Here is a 17356-nt window from a genome sequence, read left to right on the forward strand (position 1 = left end):
TTCTCTGGTGTGGAGTGAAATTGAAACTACCCTGGAGCTTGGCGTTGGGAGGTTTTATAGGAAGGTGAGACTTGATGGCTGCAGAGGGCACCGGGCTCGAGGCGGAAGAGGAAGAACCTGGAGCAGGCACCCAGGCCCTCGCTGTGAGCAGCCAGGGCGCAGACCCTGGCCTCCGGGACTTCCCGGTGCCAAGGACCGAGCGGTAGGATCTGAGCGGAGCGTGGGCCCCACCTGGATCTGGAGAGAGGGAGGAGCGGCCAATGGGCTGGGCCCGTCCCGCGCGACCAGCCAATGGGAGCTCGGGGGCGGGTCCTCCGGGGCAGGCGCTCCGTCCCGCCGCGCGGTCCCCGGCGCTCGCTGGAGACTGTGCGATGACCGCTTTGAGCCGGGGCGAGGCCGCCGAGGCGAGCAGGTAAGGGGCCGCGGCCCGCGGCCCGGCCTCGGGGGCCCGCAGCCGCCCCGGAGGGACGCCGCCCAGAGGGACCGGCGGCTGCGGGGCCCGCTGAGCCGCGGCGCCTTCTGCCCGTGGGGCAGGCACTTCTCGGGCGCCGGATGCGGGCCCGGGCTCCTCCCGGGCTGCCGGGCGTCCTCGCGGGGGAGGGGTGTCCGGCCGTCTGCGTTCCGGGCGAGGGGTCAGCACCTGGGAGCGGAGGGGCGGCCGGGCGGCATCAGGGAGGTGGAGGACACCCTCCTTGGGCGCCCCCTGCGGTCCACTAGCACCTCGCCCTCCTCCGGCGCTGTCGCTGGCCATCCATTCATTCATCTCCCAGCCTTATCGACCCCCAGTTCTGACTGTCCCCCGCCCAAGGGCAGCGCTTCCCTTCTGACCCCGCGAAGGGTCAGCCTCTCTCCTCTCGTAGCCGGGTCTGCAGAGGTAGCGGCGCTTGGCTGCCCGGGAGGCAGCGCGGAGCTGTCCCGGCACGACTCGGCCGCGCCCGGGAGTCAGGCCCGTCCCCGTCGGGCGGGCTGGGGCCGGTCTCAACCTCGAGATCTGTTCCACTGTCACCCTCGGAGAAAGGGAAGTTCTTGCAGCTGGGGAAAGGGGCAGGGAGGCAGGGCAGGCGGGAGGCGGCGTTTCAGGTGACACCAAGAATTGTGACCGCTGCCCCTTGAGGTCTTGGGGCCCTGGGGTAGGATTATTTGGGGAAGACAGAGCCAGTGGATGAAGCTCTAATTTCCTGCCCTTGCCGAGGTCCCAAAACCCGCAGCCTGAGCTCTGAAGGGCAGCCTGGCCTCCCTGGCCATGGAGCACCGGGACAGATGGCGTGAATGTGGTGTGAGCCCAGCGCCGAATCCACACAGGTACAGGAGCTGGCAGAATGCTTAAGGGCTCCTTCTGTCCTGTCCTCGAAGAGGCTGGTCGGGCTCTGCCTAGCTGGCATTTGCCCTTCTTTGCTTTGCTTGCCCCGCCCATCCTGGCAGGAACCAGGCTCCTAGGGAATGAGAGAACGCTCTGACAATCCGTGATGCCTTTGCCCCAGGTGGACTTCTAGCTGGCTCTGCAGTCCAGCTCCTTTCAGAGGGAAGACCTATGGGGTTGCAGGGAGAGGGGAAGTAGAGAGTGTCCCTCCCATCCTGCAGTGAGGGCACCAGTGTGCTCCTTCCACAGCCCTCTGATCACACTGGCAGACACTCTCAGGTCCAAAGTTATGGTTCCACAGGATCAGCTAAGCAATGGGCATCTCTGGGGCAAGCGTGCAGCTCTAGAAGCTGCCACTGAGCTTCCAGGAGCATTTCTGCTGGGGCCAAGTCAAAGTTCTTCCTGACTTGCCTTTGGGAGAATTTTCTGAATAGCCTACAGGGGACAGCCCAGCTCCTGTCCATGCCTGGATGTTACTGGTTGCTTTGAAATTTCTGAGCTTAGGTGGGCCCTTCAGAGCCTTACTACAGACCAGAAGGACCTGTGTGCCAATCCATCTCCCTAGGATGACCCCCTGAGGTTGAGGTCAGCAGTACTCAAGATGGGTTTAAGCTACCCAGCCTCCCTGAAGTTCTTCCACGTGTTTGCTTGGGTGACCCCTCCCAGTCCTTAACGTGGTTAAGTCATGGCTCTGGCCCTTGAATGCCACATACCATACTTATCAGACCAGCATGAAGAGCCTCTCTCCGGGAATCAGAAGTGAGTGGTAAGCCTCACACTGTTCCTCCTTTGCTGCAACCTGAGACAAGTGAGGTCCCCTCTCTGGGCCTGCTTTGCCACCATAAGGTAAGGAGATTGGACTGTAGGCTCCCTAAAGGCCTTCTCCATGCAGTCATTCAGGAATTCTGCTAACTAACCTGTTTTCCCCTGGATTTCTGAAAGTATTTTATCTCTTTACATAATTGCTTTGTTGCCATGACTACCTGTGGACAGCCCATGATGTTGAGACCAGTGCAGCATTCTACTTTGGTGTCCAGGGTCTGAGTCCGGACACCAGAAAATATTTTGCTTTTCTTCTTTCCTGAGGAGTGAAAATAATTTCTCCCAGTTCTGCAGCCATCTCTTATGCAAATGTAAGTTTGGCATGAAGTCAGCCTTGGCCACTGTGCTGCTATTCACCTGGGCTTCAGGGCATCAGCCTGTCACTGGGTTATCACCAACCTTTGAAGCTTTGATTAATTCCCCAGCTGTTCACTAAGGTAGGGAAGGAAGGAGGGGAGTGGGTCAGAAGCCCTAGAAAGGGAGCTACCGGTGTAACTAAGAAGTACCTGCCTCCCCAGGGAGTCCCTGCCTGCTACAGCCAGGATTCCAGAAGGAAGGCGCTGTTCCCACGAACGTAAGCCTCTACAAGGCAGGCTGGTTCTCCCGTCTCCCCACCACAACCAGGCATTTTCATTAGTTTACAAATGCTCGGTCATAATACAGGGCTGGAGCATCTTAATAACCCGTGGAGGTTGAAACAATCTCGGTCATAATACAGGGCTGGAGCGTCTTAATAACCCGTGGAGGTTGAAACAATCTTTCGGTCATTATCCTAAATGAGTGTTTCCTCAGGTGATGTTTAAAATCCACTACAAACTCTCATTGTTACTTTGTAAAGAAGACATTGGTTTTTGGCTGGCATTATTTTTTAAAAATATGAAATAATATTTTTAAAAAAGACCGGTGAGGGTAGGGTATAGCTTAGTGGTAGAGCGCATGCTTAGCATGCATGAGGTCCTGGGTTCAATCCCCAGTACCTCCATTAAATAAATAAATAAACAAACCCAGTTACCCGTCCCCAAAAAATGTAAAAATAAAAAATGAAATGAAAAATAGATAAATAATTAGTTTAAGTCAAACATTAATTGCTTTTCCTCCTAAGGTGCTGACCTGGCACATCATGGCATATTAAATAATTGTCAAAATCCTATTTGTATTTCATTTCATTGATGTCCCTTTGTTCACTGACTTCAGGTCAGAGCAGCGGTGTGGGTGGGATGCCTGAGCAGACAGCTGTGACTGGTTATGAGAATGTTTTTCTCATTTCCTCTCCTATAGAAAAAAATTAAATATTTCTAATATGTGTTAACATTAATCAAATTATTTGAAACTTGCCCATAGTCACCAGGACCACACAAAATGTTATTTTAAAATAATTCTTAGATTTTGAAGGACAAACCAGAAATTTTATTTTAAAATAACTCAGAAACGTTACCTTGGAATTGATATTCATACTGGGCTTCCTTGATTTCCAAACAAGTTGAAAAATGTTTACATATTTAATTGTTAACTTTTCTTGTTGTGGGGAGTTTCAAACATACAAAAGGAGAGAGACTAGCAAGCAGCCTGTGTCCAGTGCCCAGGCTGGCCAGTCACCCCGCCGCCGCCTCCGTTCTCCCTCAGTCCTGGGTTATTTTGAAGCAAATCTAAGATACATCATTTCGTCCACAACTGTTTTAGTGTGTGTCTATAAAAGACAAGGTCTTTTAAAAATATAACTAAAATACCGTTTTCACATCTGAAAAATAACTCCTTAAAATTATCAGATAGCTAGCCAGCATTTAAAGTTCCCCCATCATCTCATAAATGTTTTTGTGCCATTTAAAAAATTTTAATAAGGGTACAAATGGGGTTTATATCATTGGCTGAAACATTGAATCTAAATATCTGCTCTGTAATTTCTTGTAATCTATATAATTTTCCCCTTCCATTTCTTTTTCTTTCTTCTTCTTCCTTGTTGTTTCTTGCAATGTATTTGTTGGAAAAAAAAACTAGTTTATTTTTCCTATACCATTTCCCAGTTTCCTGATGTTGTTTAAAATGTTTCTCTGACTCCAGTATTTCCTACAAATTGGCAGTTGGATCTGGAGATAGGTCAGACCCAGGTCAGACCCAGGAAGTACCGAGCACTTGTGGAAGCACAGAAGGTCGGGTAATTTCTCTTTGGGGGATGTTAGCAGCCATTGATGACTATTTTATTCAGATGTATTATTTCATTAGGGATCACAAAATGGTATCACTCTAATTCTATCATTATTTATAATTCTTTCATTATTTATTTATTAGCTGGAATCTTTCTATAAAAAGAAATGTCCCCTCTTCAATTATTTGGTTCCCCTGAGGTATAGCTTAGGACTAGAAAGGCCTCCACCCTTTGCTTTTATTTGTAAGTTTTCAAAATAACAAGAGCCACCAAAGTTGACCAGCGAGTCATTTTGTATTATGACGATCTCAGGGATATAAACATATGTGGTGTGTTTCTGTGCTTGGAGACATCATTCTTCTTGATGCTCAGATTGCCCCGTCTTTATCCTGTCTTCGTGTTGGCTCCTGAGTGCTTGTGCCATGTCCTCAATCTTTGATGGCTTCCTTGCTTTCTGGTGTGATTAGGTATTTTCAGCTCATTTGTGTATTTCCTGCCCCAACTCTGGAATCAGCCATTTCTCTAAGGAGCATTGATTCCCTAGTGGGAAATTATATTTAGAGACCATAAACTAAGCACCGAGGGTGTTCATTGCTAGCCGAGTGTTTCTTTATTAAGATAATCAGTTTTGAGGTTTATATTTTAAACCCATTTTGCTGCTGATCAAATTACAGTTTTATTTCCTATCATGTGGGAGTCATAGGCTACATCAAAAATCTAAGAAAAGTGAAATGTCCTCTTTCCAGAGACGTGTCCCTTTGTTCAGACACAATGATTTTGCCCCAAATTCCGGTTCACAGACCTGTCCTGCAACCCTTGCCTGGACTCCAGGGTCTATTAGATTGTCGGCTGGGGTCCATAAAGATGGAGGAGGACTTGGCAGGACTGGAAATAACCCGTGGCCCCATGTAAAAGCAGCAAATAGGAAAGCTAACAGGTCTCATAATATCAGCCTCAGACATATTCTATTACACATGATGTTCTAGACAATGCTTTTTCCAGTGTTATATAATTCTATCCTTTGTGTTAATATAGACTTATTTTTTATAAATATGTTTTAATAAATAACTTGATAAATACCATTTTAATAGTTGTATACCCTTTCATCCTATGAATAAGCCATAATTTGTTCATGCCCTATTGTTTTTTTTCCTCTTCTAACTGCACTTCAGTGAACATTCTTGTACATTTAAATGTGTCCAGTTATTTCCTAAGAATCAATGCGTAGAGGTGACATTTGTGGGTCTGTCTGGTATCTACATGTAAACGTATGTACCTTTTCTCACACCACCCTCCCACATGTGTGAGGCTGCCCATTCACCAATGTGTTGATCAACAGTAGATCTTAAAAGTAAACTTTTAAGACTTTGAAATTTAATAAGTAAAGGAAGATATCCTATCTACCTTTAAAAGATTAAATATCTTTATTGTTTTTGTTGATCTTTAAAGTATTACACCTGTTATAATTCCAAACAGAACAGAAACCATTGAGAGTGAAAATCACCCTTTAATTCTTCCCCAAGATATAATCACTATTGTTTAATATAGATTTTCTAATTTTATAAATGGATTCTATGTAAGTTACGAATTCGTACCTACTTTTCACTAAACAGCACGCTTTGCACCTTTTTCCGTATTAGCACATGCAGCCATATTCCATTTTTTTTAGTCACTTGCATAGGAATCTATTATACTGGTAAAACATTACTTTGGTATTTCCACTTTTTTTCTCATAACTGTTAACCATATGAATGTAAATTTTTGCTTACTTGTCCATTTATTTCCTTATACCTGAAATGGAGTTGTAGGATCAAAGGATTTACATGTCTTAGGCATTTGGTATATATCTGCAAGGTTAACTCAGTTTTCAGTCTCATCATGGAAAATAAGAATGCTTATCTTCCACATCCTTGGTAGTACTGAGCACTGTAATTTTACCAATAAGATAGGTGAGACAGATATTTCTTCTTTTGGGACTTGCCTGTTCATATTCTCTTTTTTTGACATAAATTATAGTATATTTTTATTTGTTGATACCTGTTCATATTCTTTTTTTTAACTAACATAATGGGTTTATATTTAACATAGTACTTCTCACTGTGGACATACTATTCAGTTAATATAAAGGCTTTTTGTTTAATATTAAATCTCTTCTTCATTTCAGTGTCAATATAAAGTATTTTTTTTACATTAAATCTTTTCTCCAATTCAATGTTACATACATTGAATACATTTTCTAAACTTTCCACCCCTAAAGAAATAAGTTTTGATTTTTGATCGGCTATAGTTGGTATCTAAGTACAATACTAACTTGGGAGATAACAAAACAAAAATCCAATAAAAAATGGACAAAAGAGTCCTGAACAGATGGAGACAGTGATTATAACTGAACAGTAGCCATTTCCCAAGATTCTGGGCAAGAGTTTCCTTCTTCCTACTGAGAATTCTGAAACAACAAAGTATTACTTATGCAAATCTTAGTCATCTGACTTCTTTGGCCCTCCTTCTAACTAGCAAATACAAATTACAGACGGCATTTTTCAGTGCATTATTCGTTATGAAGGAAACATTTTGCTTTCCATTTTACACAGGATATCAGTTTGTTCCCGTTTGTAGGGAAATAACCAAGAATGTGAGACTACCTTATGTATTGTTTCTTGGGAACTTTCAGATACCAAAGCCCAGTTCTGAACCTCAATAGCATAAAAGTTTTCAGCAAGCTTTGATTCGGGAGGCCCTTCAAAGTCACACCTGTCCACTTCTCTCTCGTGCATATACTCCTAAACAAGCCCAGATGCCTGTGACGCTGAGAACCGCGCCTAGCAAGAGAGCAAGTGCGTCTCCAGCTTCTGCTGCTTCAACAACAGGCAGCACCAAAAGCAATGAAAAGAGGACGAGGCACAAGGGCGCTGAAACTTGTGAGCGTTGGTATTGATCTCTTGAGGTGGCTGCATCATGAAGGCTGAAGCTTTCAAAGACAGCGGTATTTGTATAATTCTCTCTGACTCCCTTCCTGGAGCTCAGGATGCCGAGCTGTCATGTTCCATGTGACAGCGCCTTCCAGGAGGCAGCCATTACAGGAATCTACCTGTTCATATTCTTTATCCACCTTTTCTATTAGATTGTTTACCTTTTTCTTAAATTGACGTGGATGAGCTAATTATAGGTTAAAAACGCCAATCCTTTGTCAGTTTAAATTTTGATGTGCAGGGGAGAGGGTGTGGCTCAAGTGATAGAGCGCATGCTTAGCTTGCACAGGGTCCTGGGTTCAATTCCCAGCACCTCCTCTAAAAATAAATAAATAAGTAAACCAAATTGCCTCCCTCTAAAAAAATTTAAAAAAATTTTTTTATATACAAAAGTTTTTAATTTTTAGGCAGTTAAATGCTTTATGTGTTCTGGGTTTTACATCTTGCTAAGGAAGGCCTTTCCTGATATTTTAATATACTCTATTTTATTTTAGTTCTTAATTGATTTAGGAAATATTTAGATGTTTAATCTACCTGGAATTTATTTTTGTGAATGGTGTGAGGCAGCCAGTTGCCCCAATGCCATTTTTTGGACAATCTAAACTTCTCTTACTTATTTGAAACAGTTTCTCTACTGTATACCAAATTCTCAGATATCCCTAGATCATGCTATGGACTGCCGCTTATGTTCTATTAATCTGTTAATTTTTCCTAAACTAGTAAATGTTGTAATTGCTCTAGCTTTGTAGTTTGTTCTGACATCTGGTAGGGCAAAGCCCTTGCATGGAATCTGGGATAAATTCACTTCTTTAAAACTTTGTCTTCCTACTCAAGAGCAGAGTGCATCCTTTGATTTGTTCAAGTCTTCTTTTCAGTCGTTGTAAAAATTTGTCTGTTGTCTTCTTCTCATAGATTTTTTACATTTTAAAAGTTTATTCTTGGGTTTCTTATATGTGTTGTTGCCATATGAATAGAATCATTTCCCCAAATATATTTTATATCTTTATTGCAGGTCTACTGAGAAATTATTGATTTTTCAGTTGACCTTGTAACTACCAGAATAACAGTGAACTCCTTAGAAGTGCAGTGCCTGTCTGTCCTCGTCACAGCTTGGCCTCACCGGGTGCCCAAGTATAAGAATATCTGGGCCACTTTCTTATGATTTTACAGGTTTTAAATTTTTTAAAATTTAATTTTATTATTTTTTATTTTTTTAATGGAGGTACTGGGAATTGAACCCAGGACCTTGTGTATGCTAAGCATATACTCTACCACTGAGCTGTACCCCGACCCCCCTGATTTTCTGGTTAATTATGTGTCTTCTAGGATATTTATGTTACAAATATTAACCATCTTGTTTCAAATATTAACCATCTCGTTTTAATATATGAGCTTTTCATTTCTTTTTCATGCCTTTGTGCAAGAACTGGAACTTCCAGAACAAAGTTGAATAACTGGTGAAAGCAGGCATTCCTAGGGGGTTTCCACCAGTTAGACAATCTGGGGTGCTCCCTGGAGAAGGAGGAGGAGGTCCCAGGACCCAGTAAGCTCCTTAAGAGTCGGTCATCGCTCAGGAATCTGAACCCTTCGCCGAGCACGGTTTGGGGAAGCAAGTCAGCCGGAGCCTGCGGCCGGGCGCGGAGCTGGACCCTGCCCGGGACACCCCCAAGCCGGGCCAGCTACCGGCTTCGGGTCTCGGGCGGGGCGTGGGTCCCTCCTCAGGGAGCAGGCGGCGCGAGCGGTGCGCCTCCGCAGCCCCCCAGCCCCGCGCCGGCCCCCGCCGGGCGGCGGGCAGGGCTCCCCAGCCCTTCGGAAGGAAGGCGGGCAGCTGCGGAGACGCGCCGGGGCGGAGCGGGGTCAGGTGAGGCTGCGGGGAGGTGGGCCAGACGGCGCGGCCGCGGGCGGGGGCCGCGCCGCGCCCCCTCCCGACCGCAGGGAGCCCGGAGAGGAAGGGACCGCGCCTTCTGCTGCCCACCCCGCGGGCTCCGGCGCTTTCACCGGGAGGCAGGGGGGTCCTCGGCGGGCGAGGGGGCGCTGAGCGGGCCGGCGCCCGGGCTTCCGGCTGCGCTCAGCAGCATCCTCGCTCGCGCTCGGAGGCCCGTCCCTGGGGTGCAGGCACCGGCGTGGAGCGAGGAAGGAGGAGCACGCCGTTAGCACCGAACCTGGATTCAGACCCCACCGCTGCCGCGGAACGGTTCTGGCGAAAGTCGCAGATCCTCTCCTTGCTGCTGAGTTAGGGGCGGCCTCTCAGCCTCCCTCCGACTCGGCCGCTCGGCGAACGTCCGCTGCCTTCCCGTCGCGCCCTCTCGGAGCACTCCTCCGCTTCCAGGGCAGCCTGTACACCCGGGTTTCTTCCCACCTCTCGGGCCGCTCTCCGCATCTCCTCGGGGGACTCCCTCTCTGCCACACAGCTTTAAAGCGTCGCGGTCCTCGAGGTTCCAGACTTCTTTCTTTCCCCTCCCCCTTCCCCATCCTCCTCACCCACCGTAAAATTCAGTCCTTCGAGCTGTGCCATTCCGGGTCTTTTAGTGTATTCACGAAGTCGTGTAACCATCACCGCTGTCTGATTCCAGCGCAGTTTCGTCAGCCCCAAAGAAACCCTGGGTGCCTTAGTCACTTCCCGCTTCCCCTTCCTCTAACCCCTGGCAACTACTAATCTACTTTCTGTCTCTGTGGATTTGCCAGTTCTGGGCATTTCCTGTTCATGGAATAATAGGATATGTGGTCTTTTGTGACTGGCTTTCACTTAGCATAATGTTTTTAAGGTTCATTCATGTTGTGACATGAATCAGTACTTTGTTCCGCTGTATGGCTGAAGTATATTCCACTGTATGGATATGGCAGATCTTCCTTATCCATTGCTCGGTTAATGGGCATTTGGGTTGTTTCCATTTTTTGGCTATTATGATAGGAATTATAACCCTGTGAGCATTTTCGTACAAGATTTTGTGTGGGCGTAAGTTTTCAGTTTCCTTGGGTACATACCTAAGAGTAGAATTCCTGGGTCCCGTAGTAACCCTATGTTTGACTATTTGAGGAGCTACCAAAATGTTTTCCAAAGCAGTCACACCGCTTTGCCATCCCTCCAGCAGTGGATGACGGTTCCAGTTTCTCTGCATCCTCACCAACACCTGATGTTGATACAGTGTGAAGTCGTATCACGCTGTGGTTTCGAGTTGTGTTCCCCTGATGACCAGCAATGTCAAGCATCTTTTGGTTTACTTACTTGTCATTTGATTTCTTCTTTGGAAAAATGTTTATTCAAACATTTGCCCATTGTTAGTTTGATTGTTTGTCTTTCTGTTGTTCAGTTTTAGGAGTTTTTTTTAAATTTTAATTGCAGTCAAGAAAAACACATAAAATTGACCATCTTAAACATTTCTAAGCTCATTTGTACACAGTTGTGTTAAATATACGTATTCTTATTGTTGTGCAACTAATCTCCAGAACTTTTTCACCTTGCAAAACTGAAACTCTATAGCCATTAAATAACACTCTGTTCCCGCCTCCCACCAGCCCCTAGCAACCACCATTCTATTTTCTGTTTCTATGAATCTGACTACCCTAGATACTCCATATAATTGGAATCATACAGCATTTGTCTTTTTGTGTCTGGCTTATTTCACTTAGTATAATATCTTCAAGATTGTAAGAGTTCTTTATATAATCTGGATAATAGTCCCTTATCAAATATATGATTTACAAATATTTTCTCTCACTCTGTATGTTGTGTTTTCACTTTCTGAATAATATCATTAGCAGCATGAAAGTTTATTTTGATGAAGTTCAATTTGTCTATTTTTTTCTTCTATTTCTTGTGCTTTTGCTGTCATATCTTAAGAGACCATTACATGATCAAACAAAGATTTACACCTATGTTTTTCTCTAAGAGTTTTATAGCTTTAGCTTTGGCATTTGGGTGTTAATTTTTGTATAGGGTGTGAGGTAGGGGTCCACCTTAATTCCTTGGCATGTGGATAGCCAGTTGTCCCCACACTATTTGTTGAAAAGACTATTCCTCCCCCCACTGAATTGGTCTTGGCACTCTGGTTGATAGCGTCTCTGTACCCACTTTCCCTGGGGGATTTTTCTAGCTCCTGTACTCATCTATGGGCTGCTAACTCAGAAATTTATCCCTCCAGCCTGGATCATTCTTCTGAGCTCCTTACTCTTATATAACTTGACATTGTCGCTTAAATGTTTCTCACATGTGTTCAAGACTCAGCTTATGATGTTTCCTTCAAATGCATTCTTTTTCCAAGAATTTCCCGTTTTGTCTCAGCAAAACAGAGAAGTATTCTGCTTGCTTAAGCCAGAAATCTAGAGTCGTAGTTGACACTTTTCCCCTTACACCTCATACCCAGTTTACACCAAGTCCAGGTTTGTTCTGCTTGGAAACATATATTCTGAATTCATCCTTCAGCCCTATCACCACCACTGCCACCAAGTCTGAGACATCATCTCTCTGCTGGAATACAGTCTCCTAGCTGGTCTGTCTCTATGGAAAATTCTAAACATACACAAAAGAGGGGAGAGGTAGGATGGACACTCATGTGTCCGTCACTTAGCTACAGTAACCACCAATGTAGGGTTGTCCCTGTTTCATCAGTACTCACCCTCTAGCCCTCCTTTTGGGGTTACTTTGAAGCAAATCTATGTATTAGAGTTATCTCTTTAACAGTCGAAGTTGATAGTGTTATTTCCCTGTTTAAATCCTGTCGTTGGCTCCAAGTTGCTTCTAAAAGGATGTCAAAAACCCTTACTAGGCCCCAGGGCATGATCTAGCCCTGCCAACCTCTCCAGCCTCACTGCCCACCACTTCATTACACACCTCTACCCTGCAGACACAAAGGCTCTGTTTCTGTTTCTCATACATGCCACATACCTCAGGGCGTTTGCATGTCTTAACCCCTCCACAGTGACCCCTCTCCAGCTCCCTGCAGTCCCCCCAGCCCCAGCCTCGGTTTGGTCAGCACGCACTGGTGTCAGCTCAGTGCTGCTGCTGCTCCTTCAAGGAGGCCCCGCGCTCTTCACGGCTGACTCAGGGCTGCTTGACAGAAGTCCTCCTAGGACGCGGTGCTTGTCCTGCATCGCGTACATCACGCACTTACAATTACATACTGATCTGTATGAATACTTGTTTCATGCCTGCCTCTCCCTCTTCGTCAGCCCAGCACTGACACAGAGCTGAGCGGACACAGGCCTTCAGCTGGCATTTGTAGGAGGGAGGCAGAGGGGCTGGCAGCCCTTTGAGGGCTGAGCGCCTGCCAGCCTCTCCTGGGGTCGGGGTGCTTCTGACCACCGAGAGCCAGTGGCTGCCTGCAGCCCACCCGGTCCCTGGCTCTGCTCTGTTATCCCCTCAGATATTTGCTTTCCCTCCTGGCCTGAGACTTTCTTGCCTCTTTGAGGAGGAATAACTGAGGCCCAAAAAGAGAGAGTGGCTTCCTCAAGGCCCCTCGGCAATGAGAGGTACTTCCAGGCCTGCCTCCTGGTCTTCCTGTCCCCACGCCCAGGCTCTCTGGGGACCCTGAGACACCCGGAGACTGCCTGTGCCCGGAGAAGAGCCCGGTGGGTCCCCTCAGCCAAAGTGATTCTGAGGTGGGTGTCCCAGGGTGCGTGGAGTGGGGTGTTCTGGGTGCTACCCACGGAGGGACAGAGCTGACCTGTCCTGGGAGTAGCCACGCCTCCTGGCCCCCTCGAGTGGGGGCATCTGAGCGTCTGAGGGTGTCTCGGGGCCCTCCCCCAGCAGGCCCAGCAGAGGGTGGCCCCCAGGAGCACAGGGGTGCTCTGTTTCCTAATGAATGCAAGTCTGTGTTTAGACCTGAATGACCAGCTTCTTGTCTAGAAACAGCCAGGCCCCAAGCGGCCTGCCAAGAAAAAGTGGTCTGTGACCAGGTCCAGGGGCGCCTGCTCAAACTGATGCTGCCCCGCGGTGGGCATGTGGGCGAGGCCGGCAGCAGGCAGGTCGCTCTCGGCAGAGCCAGTTCCCTGCTCCAGGGCAGCTTGGGCTCTGTAGGAAGTCCTGGATCTCCCAGGAGCAAAGCTTCCAGGTGCCAGCTCTTAGTCCCGTGTTTCCCTGGTAACTGTTCCCGCTCTGCAGGCCTTTGAGCTCTGGCCAGGAAGCGGGCAGCAACTGCTGGCCTCCAACCTTTGGTGGAGGGAGAAGTGGGGTGGGGTCCTGAGGACGGCTGGGCCAGCGCTGTGGGAGGCTGTCCCTGGGTGCCTCCCAGGTGTGAAGAGGGCCCTGTCTACAGCCGCTGTCTCTGGCTGTAGCCCCAGGGGAAAGATTCAGTCTGCAGGACATGTATGGAGTTTTGTGGGTGCAGTATGGGGCGGTGGGGGCTGGGGGGCCTCCAGCTCTGCTTCCCAGGAGAGCTCACCTTTGAGCATCTTTCAGGGGACAGATGGGAAGAGGGGGGTGGGCACCTCAGCTCTCAGTGGTGTGGGCAGGGGTGTGAGGCTCAGTGGACAAGGCTGTGAGAACCCGCCCTTCCTCAGGGCTGGACCCTGACCATCTGCACGTCCGAGAGGGGACTTTCCCCATTTTACACAGGAGGGGGCAGCTCAGAGGGAGGTGCCTGTGGGCCACCCAGAGGGTCGGGGGGAGCAGAGGCAACCTTGGGCGGGTTGCTGTCACTCCAGGTCTTATGTTTGTGTCTCGAGGCCCCACTGCTGCTGAACAAATTATACAGAGGAGTCTTCCGCAGGGAGCATTTGTCTATGCAGTAAAAAGTTATTGAGCACTTACTGTATGCCTGAGGCTGTGCGAGGCCAGGGGTAAGAGGTGAGTCAGACAGTCTGGGAGGGAGACAGCCACATAAACAGGCAGCCAAGAGGGACACCCGAGCAGAGAGCCTGGTGGGGGCTGGGGGCGGGGTGGGGGGGAGCCGGGGCTGTGCTCCCCGAGGTGCGGGTGGGCCCGGGGAGGAGGGTGCTGAGGGACAGGACGAGGGGCCTCCATCTTGGGCAGGAGCCAGCTCAGCTAGCAGGGCCCAGACAGAGCTGGGAGCGGCAGCTCAGCACAGCTCCTGAGGGCGGGAGAGGCATCGGTCTGAGCACTTGGCTCCTGAATCCTGTCCCCATGAGGAGCTGGGCCTCTCTGGTGTGCTGGGAGAGCCCAGGCCCGGGTGGGAGGTCAGGGAGCAGGGAAGAGGGGCTGGGGCCCTTTAACCAGGGCTGGTCCAGCCGACCTGGCTGCCGGGAGTGGGAGATGGGGCCAGCCTTGCTCTGGCCCTCCCAGCTCCCACTGGGTGGGAGGACCCAGGGTTTCTGAGATCCTTGTAGGTAGCAGGAGCTCTTGTTAGCACCCGAGCTCAAAGGGGTCCTTGTTCAGGCTGGATCCAGCCACCCCCAGAGGGCTGGGCCAGCCCACATCTCCTGAACAACTAGCTCGCCCAGTGTTTTGGTTCTTGGAGTGAGGGAGATAAAGGCTTGGGGGGGTTCTGATCTAGGGAACCCCACTCCCCAGAGGGGCTCCTGCGTGGTCATCTCTGCAGGGATGGGGTTCGTGGGGAGAGCTGGGGCCTGGCCATGCAGCCAGGGAAAGCTCTAGGAGGGGGCAGAATTCAGGGCCCTCCGGGCAGCATGCCACATGCAGAGTGCGTGCTTTCAGCCAACTGGAGTTTGAATTCAGGCTCCACTGCTGTCCAGTTGTGTGGTCAGGAGCAGGGTGCATTATCTCTCCGGGCCTCAGTTTCCTCATCTGTGTATTGGGGATGGTGTATCTCCCTTGCATGACTACAGCTGATCTAAGGATTAGTGGAGACTATGAGCCAGATCTGTTCACCTCCTTCTCCCCAGCGGCTCCCTGGTGAATAGTGCCAGACTTGTTCTGAGCCTTCCTCAGAGTCCTCTCCCTTTCCTCGGCGCGGAGGGCTCACTGGGGTGTGGTACCCACAGGCATGGGTGGCAGACCTCTGTGGAGTCCTGGCCCTGCCAGTGACCCCAGCTGAGCCGTCCTTCTTTGCCCGTGAAATGTAAGTTGTACCACCTGCCCCACAGAATGTGCTAAATGACATCACACGTGGGCCCTCGTTTGTGGTGGTGGGGTGGGGATTTTGGTCCTGGCTGCAAGAGCTGGGGCACTGGGAGCAGAGTGGAAAGTCAAGGAGCAGCTGAGGGGGGCCCTCTTTGCTGTCTCCCAGTGGGGGGTGGGCATGGCTCACCTACTTCTCCTCTTCGCTCTCTTGCTCGTTCTAGGCCCCATCTCAGGTGGGCCCAGCACACCTGGGCTCGCTCCGGCCTGTCCACTGCCTCTGGCCACACCCCTTCGCATCTCCTGTTTCCCAGTTGGGATTCATCAGAAAGGGGCTCTGATGAGCCAGCTTGTCTTTTCATTCTAAAGAGGCCGCTGGTCAGTTTGCAGGTGGCTTTGCTCGGGCCTGGAGCCCACCTGTCGGTCTGTCCGGCGTGGCCAGGGTCATCTGGTACAAACTGTGCTGTCTTGGGAAGCCGGCCCCTGGCCCCCCACACCCCTCACCACTTCAGAGCTGCCACAGGTAGTACAGGGAAACGAAGCGTGTTCCCGGGTGCAGGGTCCTCAGACCCGCTCCTGGGAGGTAGGGTTTGTGACTCTGCTGAGTGCCCGGCCCACTCTGAGTCCTTCGCTGGGGTGTCTGAGCAGGACAGCTGGGTGGGGTCCCAGCTCACTGAGTCCCACCCCCTCACACTCAGTATGGAATTCAATCTGGGGACTTTTTTCCGGCTTCCAGTCGGTGGAAAGGGCTAAGCTGTGGTTGTCCTGGATGTGGGGTATCAGCTTAGAAAACACAAAGTGAGGTGCAGCTTCTATGCAAGAAATGACTGAGTTATTTTTTTGCAGAAGAAGATCACCTTTTCTCTTCAAGTTTCAGTGTCTTGACGATGAGCCTGGTTCTGTCCACATCGTTCCAGTTTCCTTTGGGGAGAGGTCTTGTCAACCAGTTTCCGGGCTGCATGTTGGGACAGTGGTCCTGAGAGAAAGAGGGGGAGGCTCCTGGGAAGGACCCAGTGTGGCTCAGAGCCAGCTGCTGCCACCCGCGAAGGCTGGTCTTCTTGCTTCCTTGGCACAACTTAGTGAATGTGCTCTGTGACCTTCGCAGACGGAGGAAGTCTCTGTTAACAGTGTGATTCCTTGTCTAGCCAGGGGTGTTCCTGGAACTCCACAGGGCCAAGGGAAGGCACAGGAGGGTCAGGGTCCCCAGTCCGGAGTCCATGTGGGAGGACTGGCCCTTGGAGACCAGGAGGTATGCGCCTCCCTCTAAACCACAAAGAAAGGAGGGGTTTAAAATCACCCGAGAGCTTTTAAAAGCCTGAAGCTGAGCCTCATGACCCAGCAATTCCAATGCGAAGTGTTTACCCGGAGAAATGAATGCCTGTGTCCACAGATGGGTGCTGCAATGTTGACAGCGGTTTCGTAACAGACCAAGGCTGGAGGCTCAGCTGTAAAATGCCCCTCAGTCGTGACATGAACACATCAGTTCCAATATGTCCATGTAATGAAATTCTCAACATTAGTGAAAATGCAGTTTGCAACCATACGCAGCTCTGGGGATGAGTCTCACAAGTGCGTTGCTGAGTAAAGGACGCCACGCAGAGGAGCACGGACCACCTGATTCCATCCATGGAAAGTCCCCGAAGAGGCAAAGGCCGTCCATCGTCGGCAATTAGGACGATGGTTATCCTTGTTGGGGGGGGTCGTGAGGGGAAGAGGGCAGTGAGACCAGAAGGAGCAGGAGGGGCTTCTGGGGGGCTGGTTTTCAGGTCGGCTCTGTTTGTGAAACGCATTGCGTGGTACACTAATTTCATGTGCACTTTTTCACATGGAACTTATGCATCCCTAACAACTTAAATGTGCACAGATGCCGAAACGCTGCCCCCAGAGATGCGGATGCAGCTGGTCTGAGGTAGGGCTCAGGCACCGCTTTTATTTAGCTGGTTTTTTAAAAAGCCCTGCAGGTAATTTTAGTGTGTACCCAGCAGGCTATATATGAGAGTTAACAGGATTGTCTGTCTTCTCCGTGAAGTAGGTGGCGAGCTGTGTGCTGAGAGGTAGGGTGGGGTAGGGGGAACCTGGAGGAATTT

The 17356-nt window shown here is 49.4% G+C and overlaps 1 protein-coding gene across 2 annotated transcripts in view; it reads left to right on the top strand.

Moving 5' to 3' along the window:
* Positions 1 to 353: 353 nt before the first annotated feature.
* GRAMD2A (GRAM domain containing 2A) overlaps positions 354 to 17356 on the top strand; it is a 30676-nt gene continuing 13673 nt past the window's right edge. For both annotated transcript variants that reach the window (XM_072951102.1, XM_072951103.1), the window contains exon 1: positions 354 to 412. In XM_072951102.1, coding sequence (XP_072807203.1) covers positions 372 to 412 — 41 coding nt within the window. In that variant the 5' untranslated portion in view covers positions 354 to 371. The remainder of the gene's footprint in view (positions 413 to 17356) is intronic.

The sequence above is a fragment of the Vicugna pacos genome, chromosome 27, assembly GCF_048564905.1.
Source record: "Vicugna pacos chromosome 27, VicPac4, whole genome shotgun sequence".
NCBI classification, from domain to species: Eukaryota; Metazoa; Chordata; class Mammalia; order Artiodactyla; family Camelidae; genus Vicugna; species Vicugna pacos.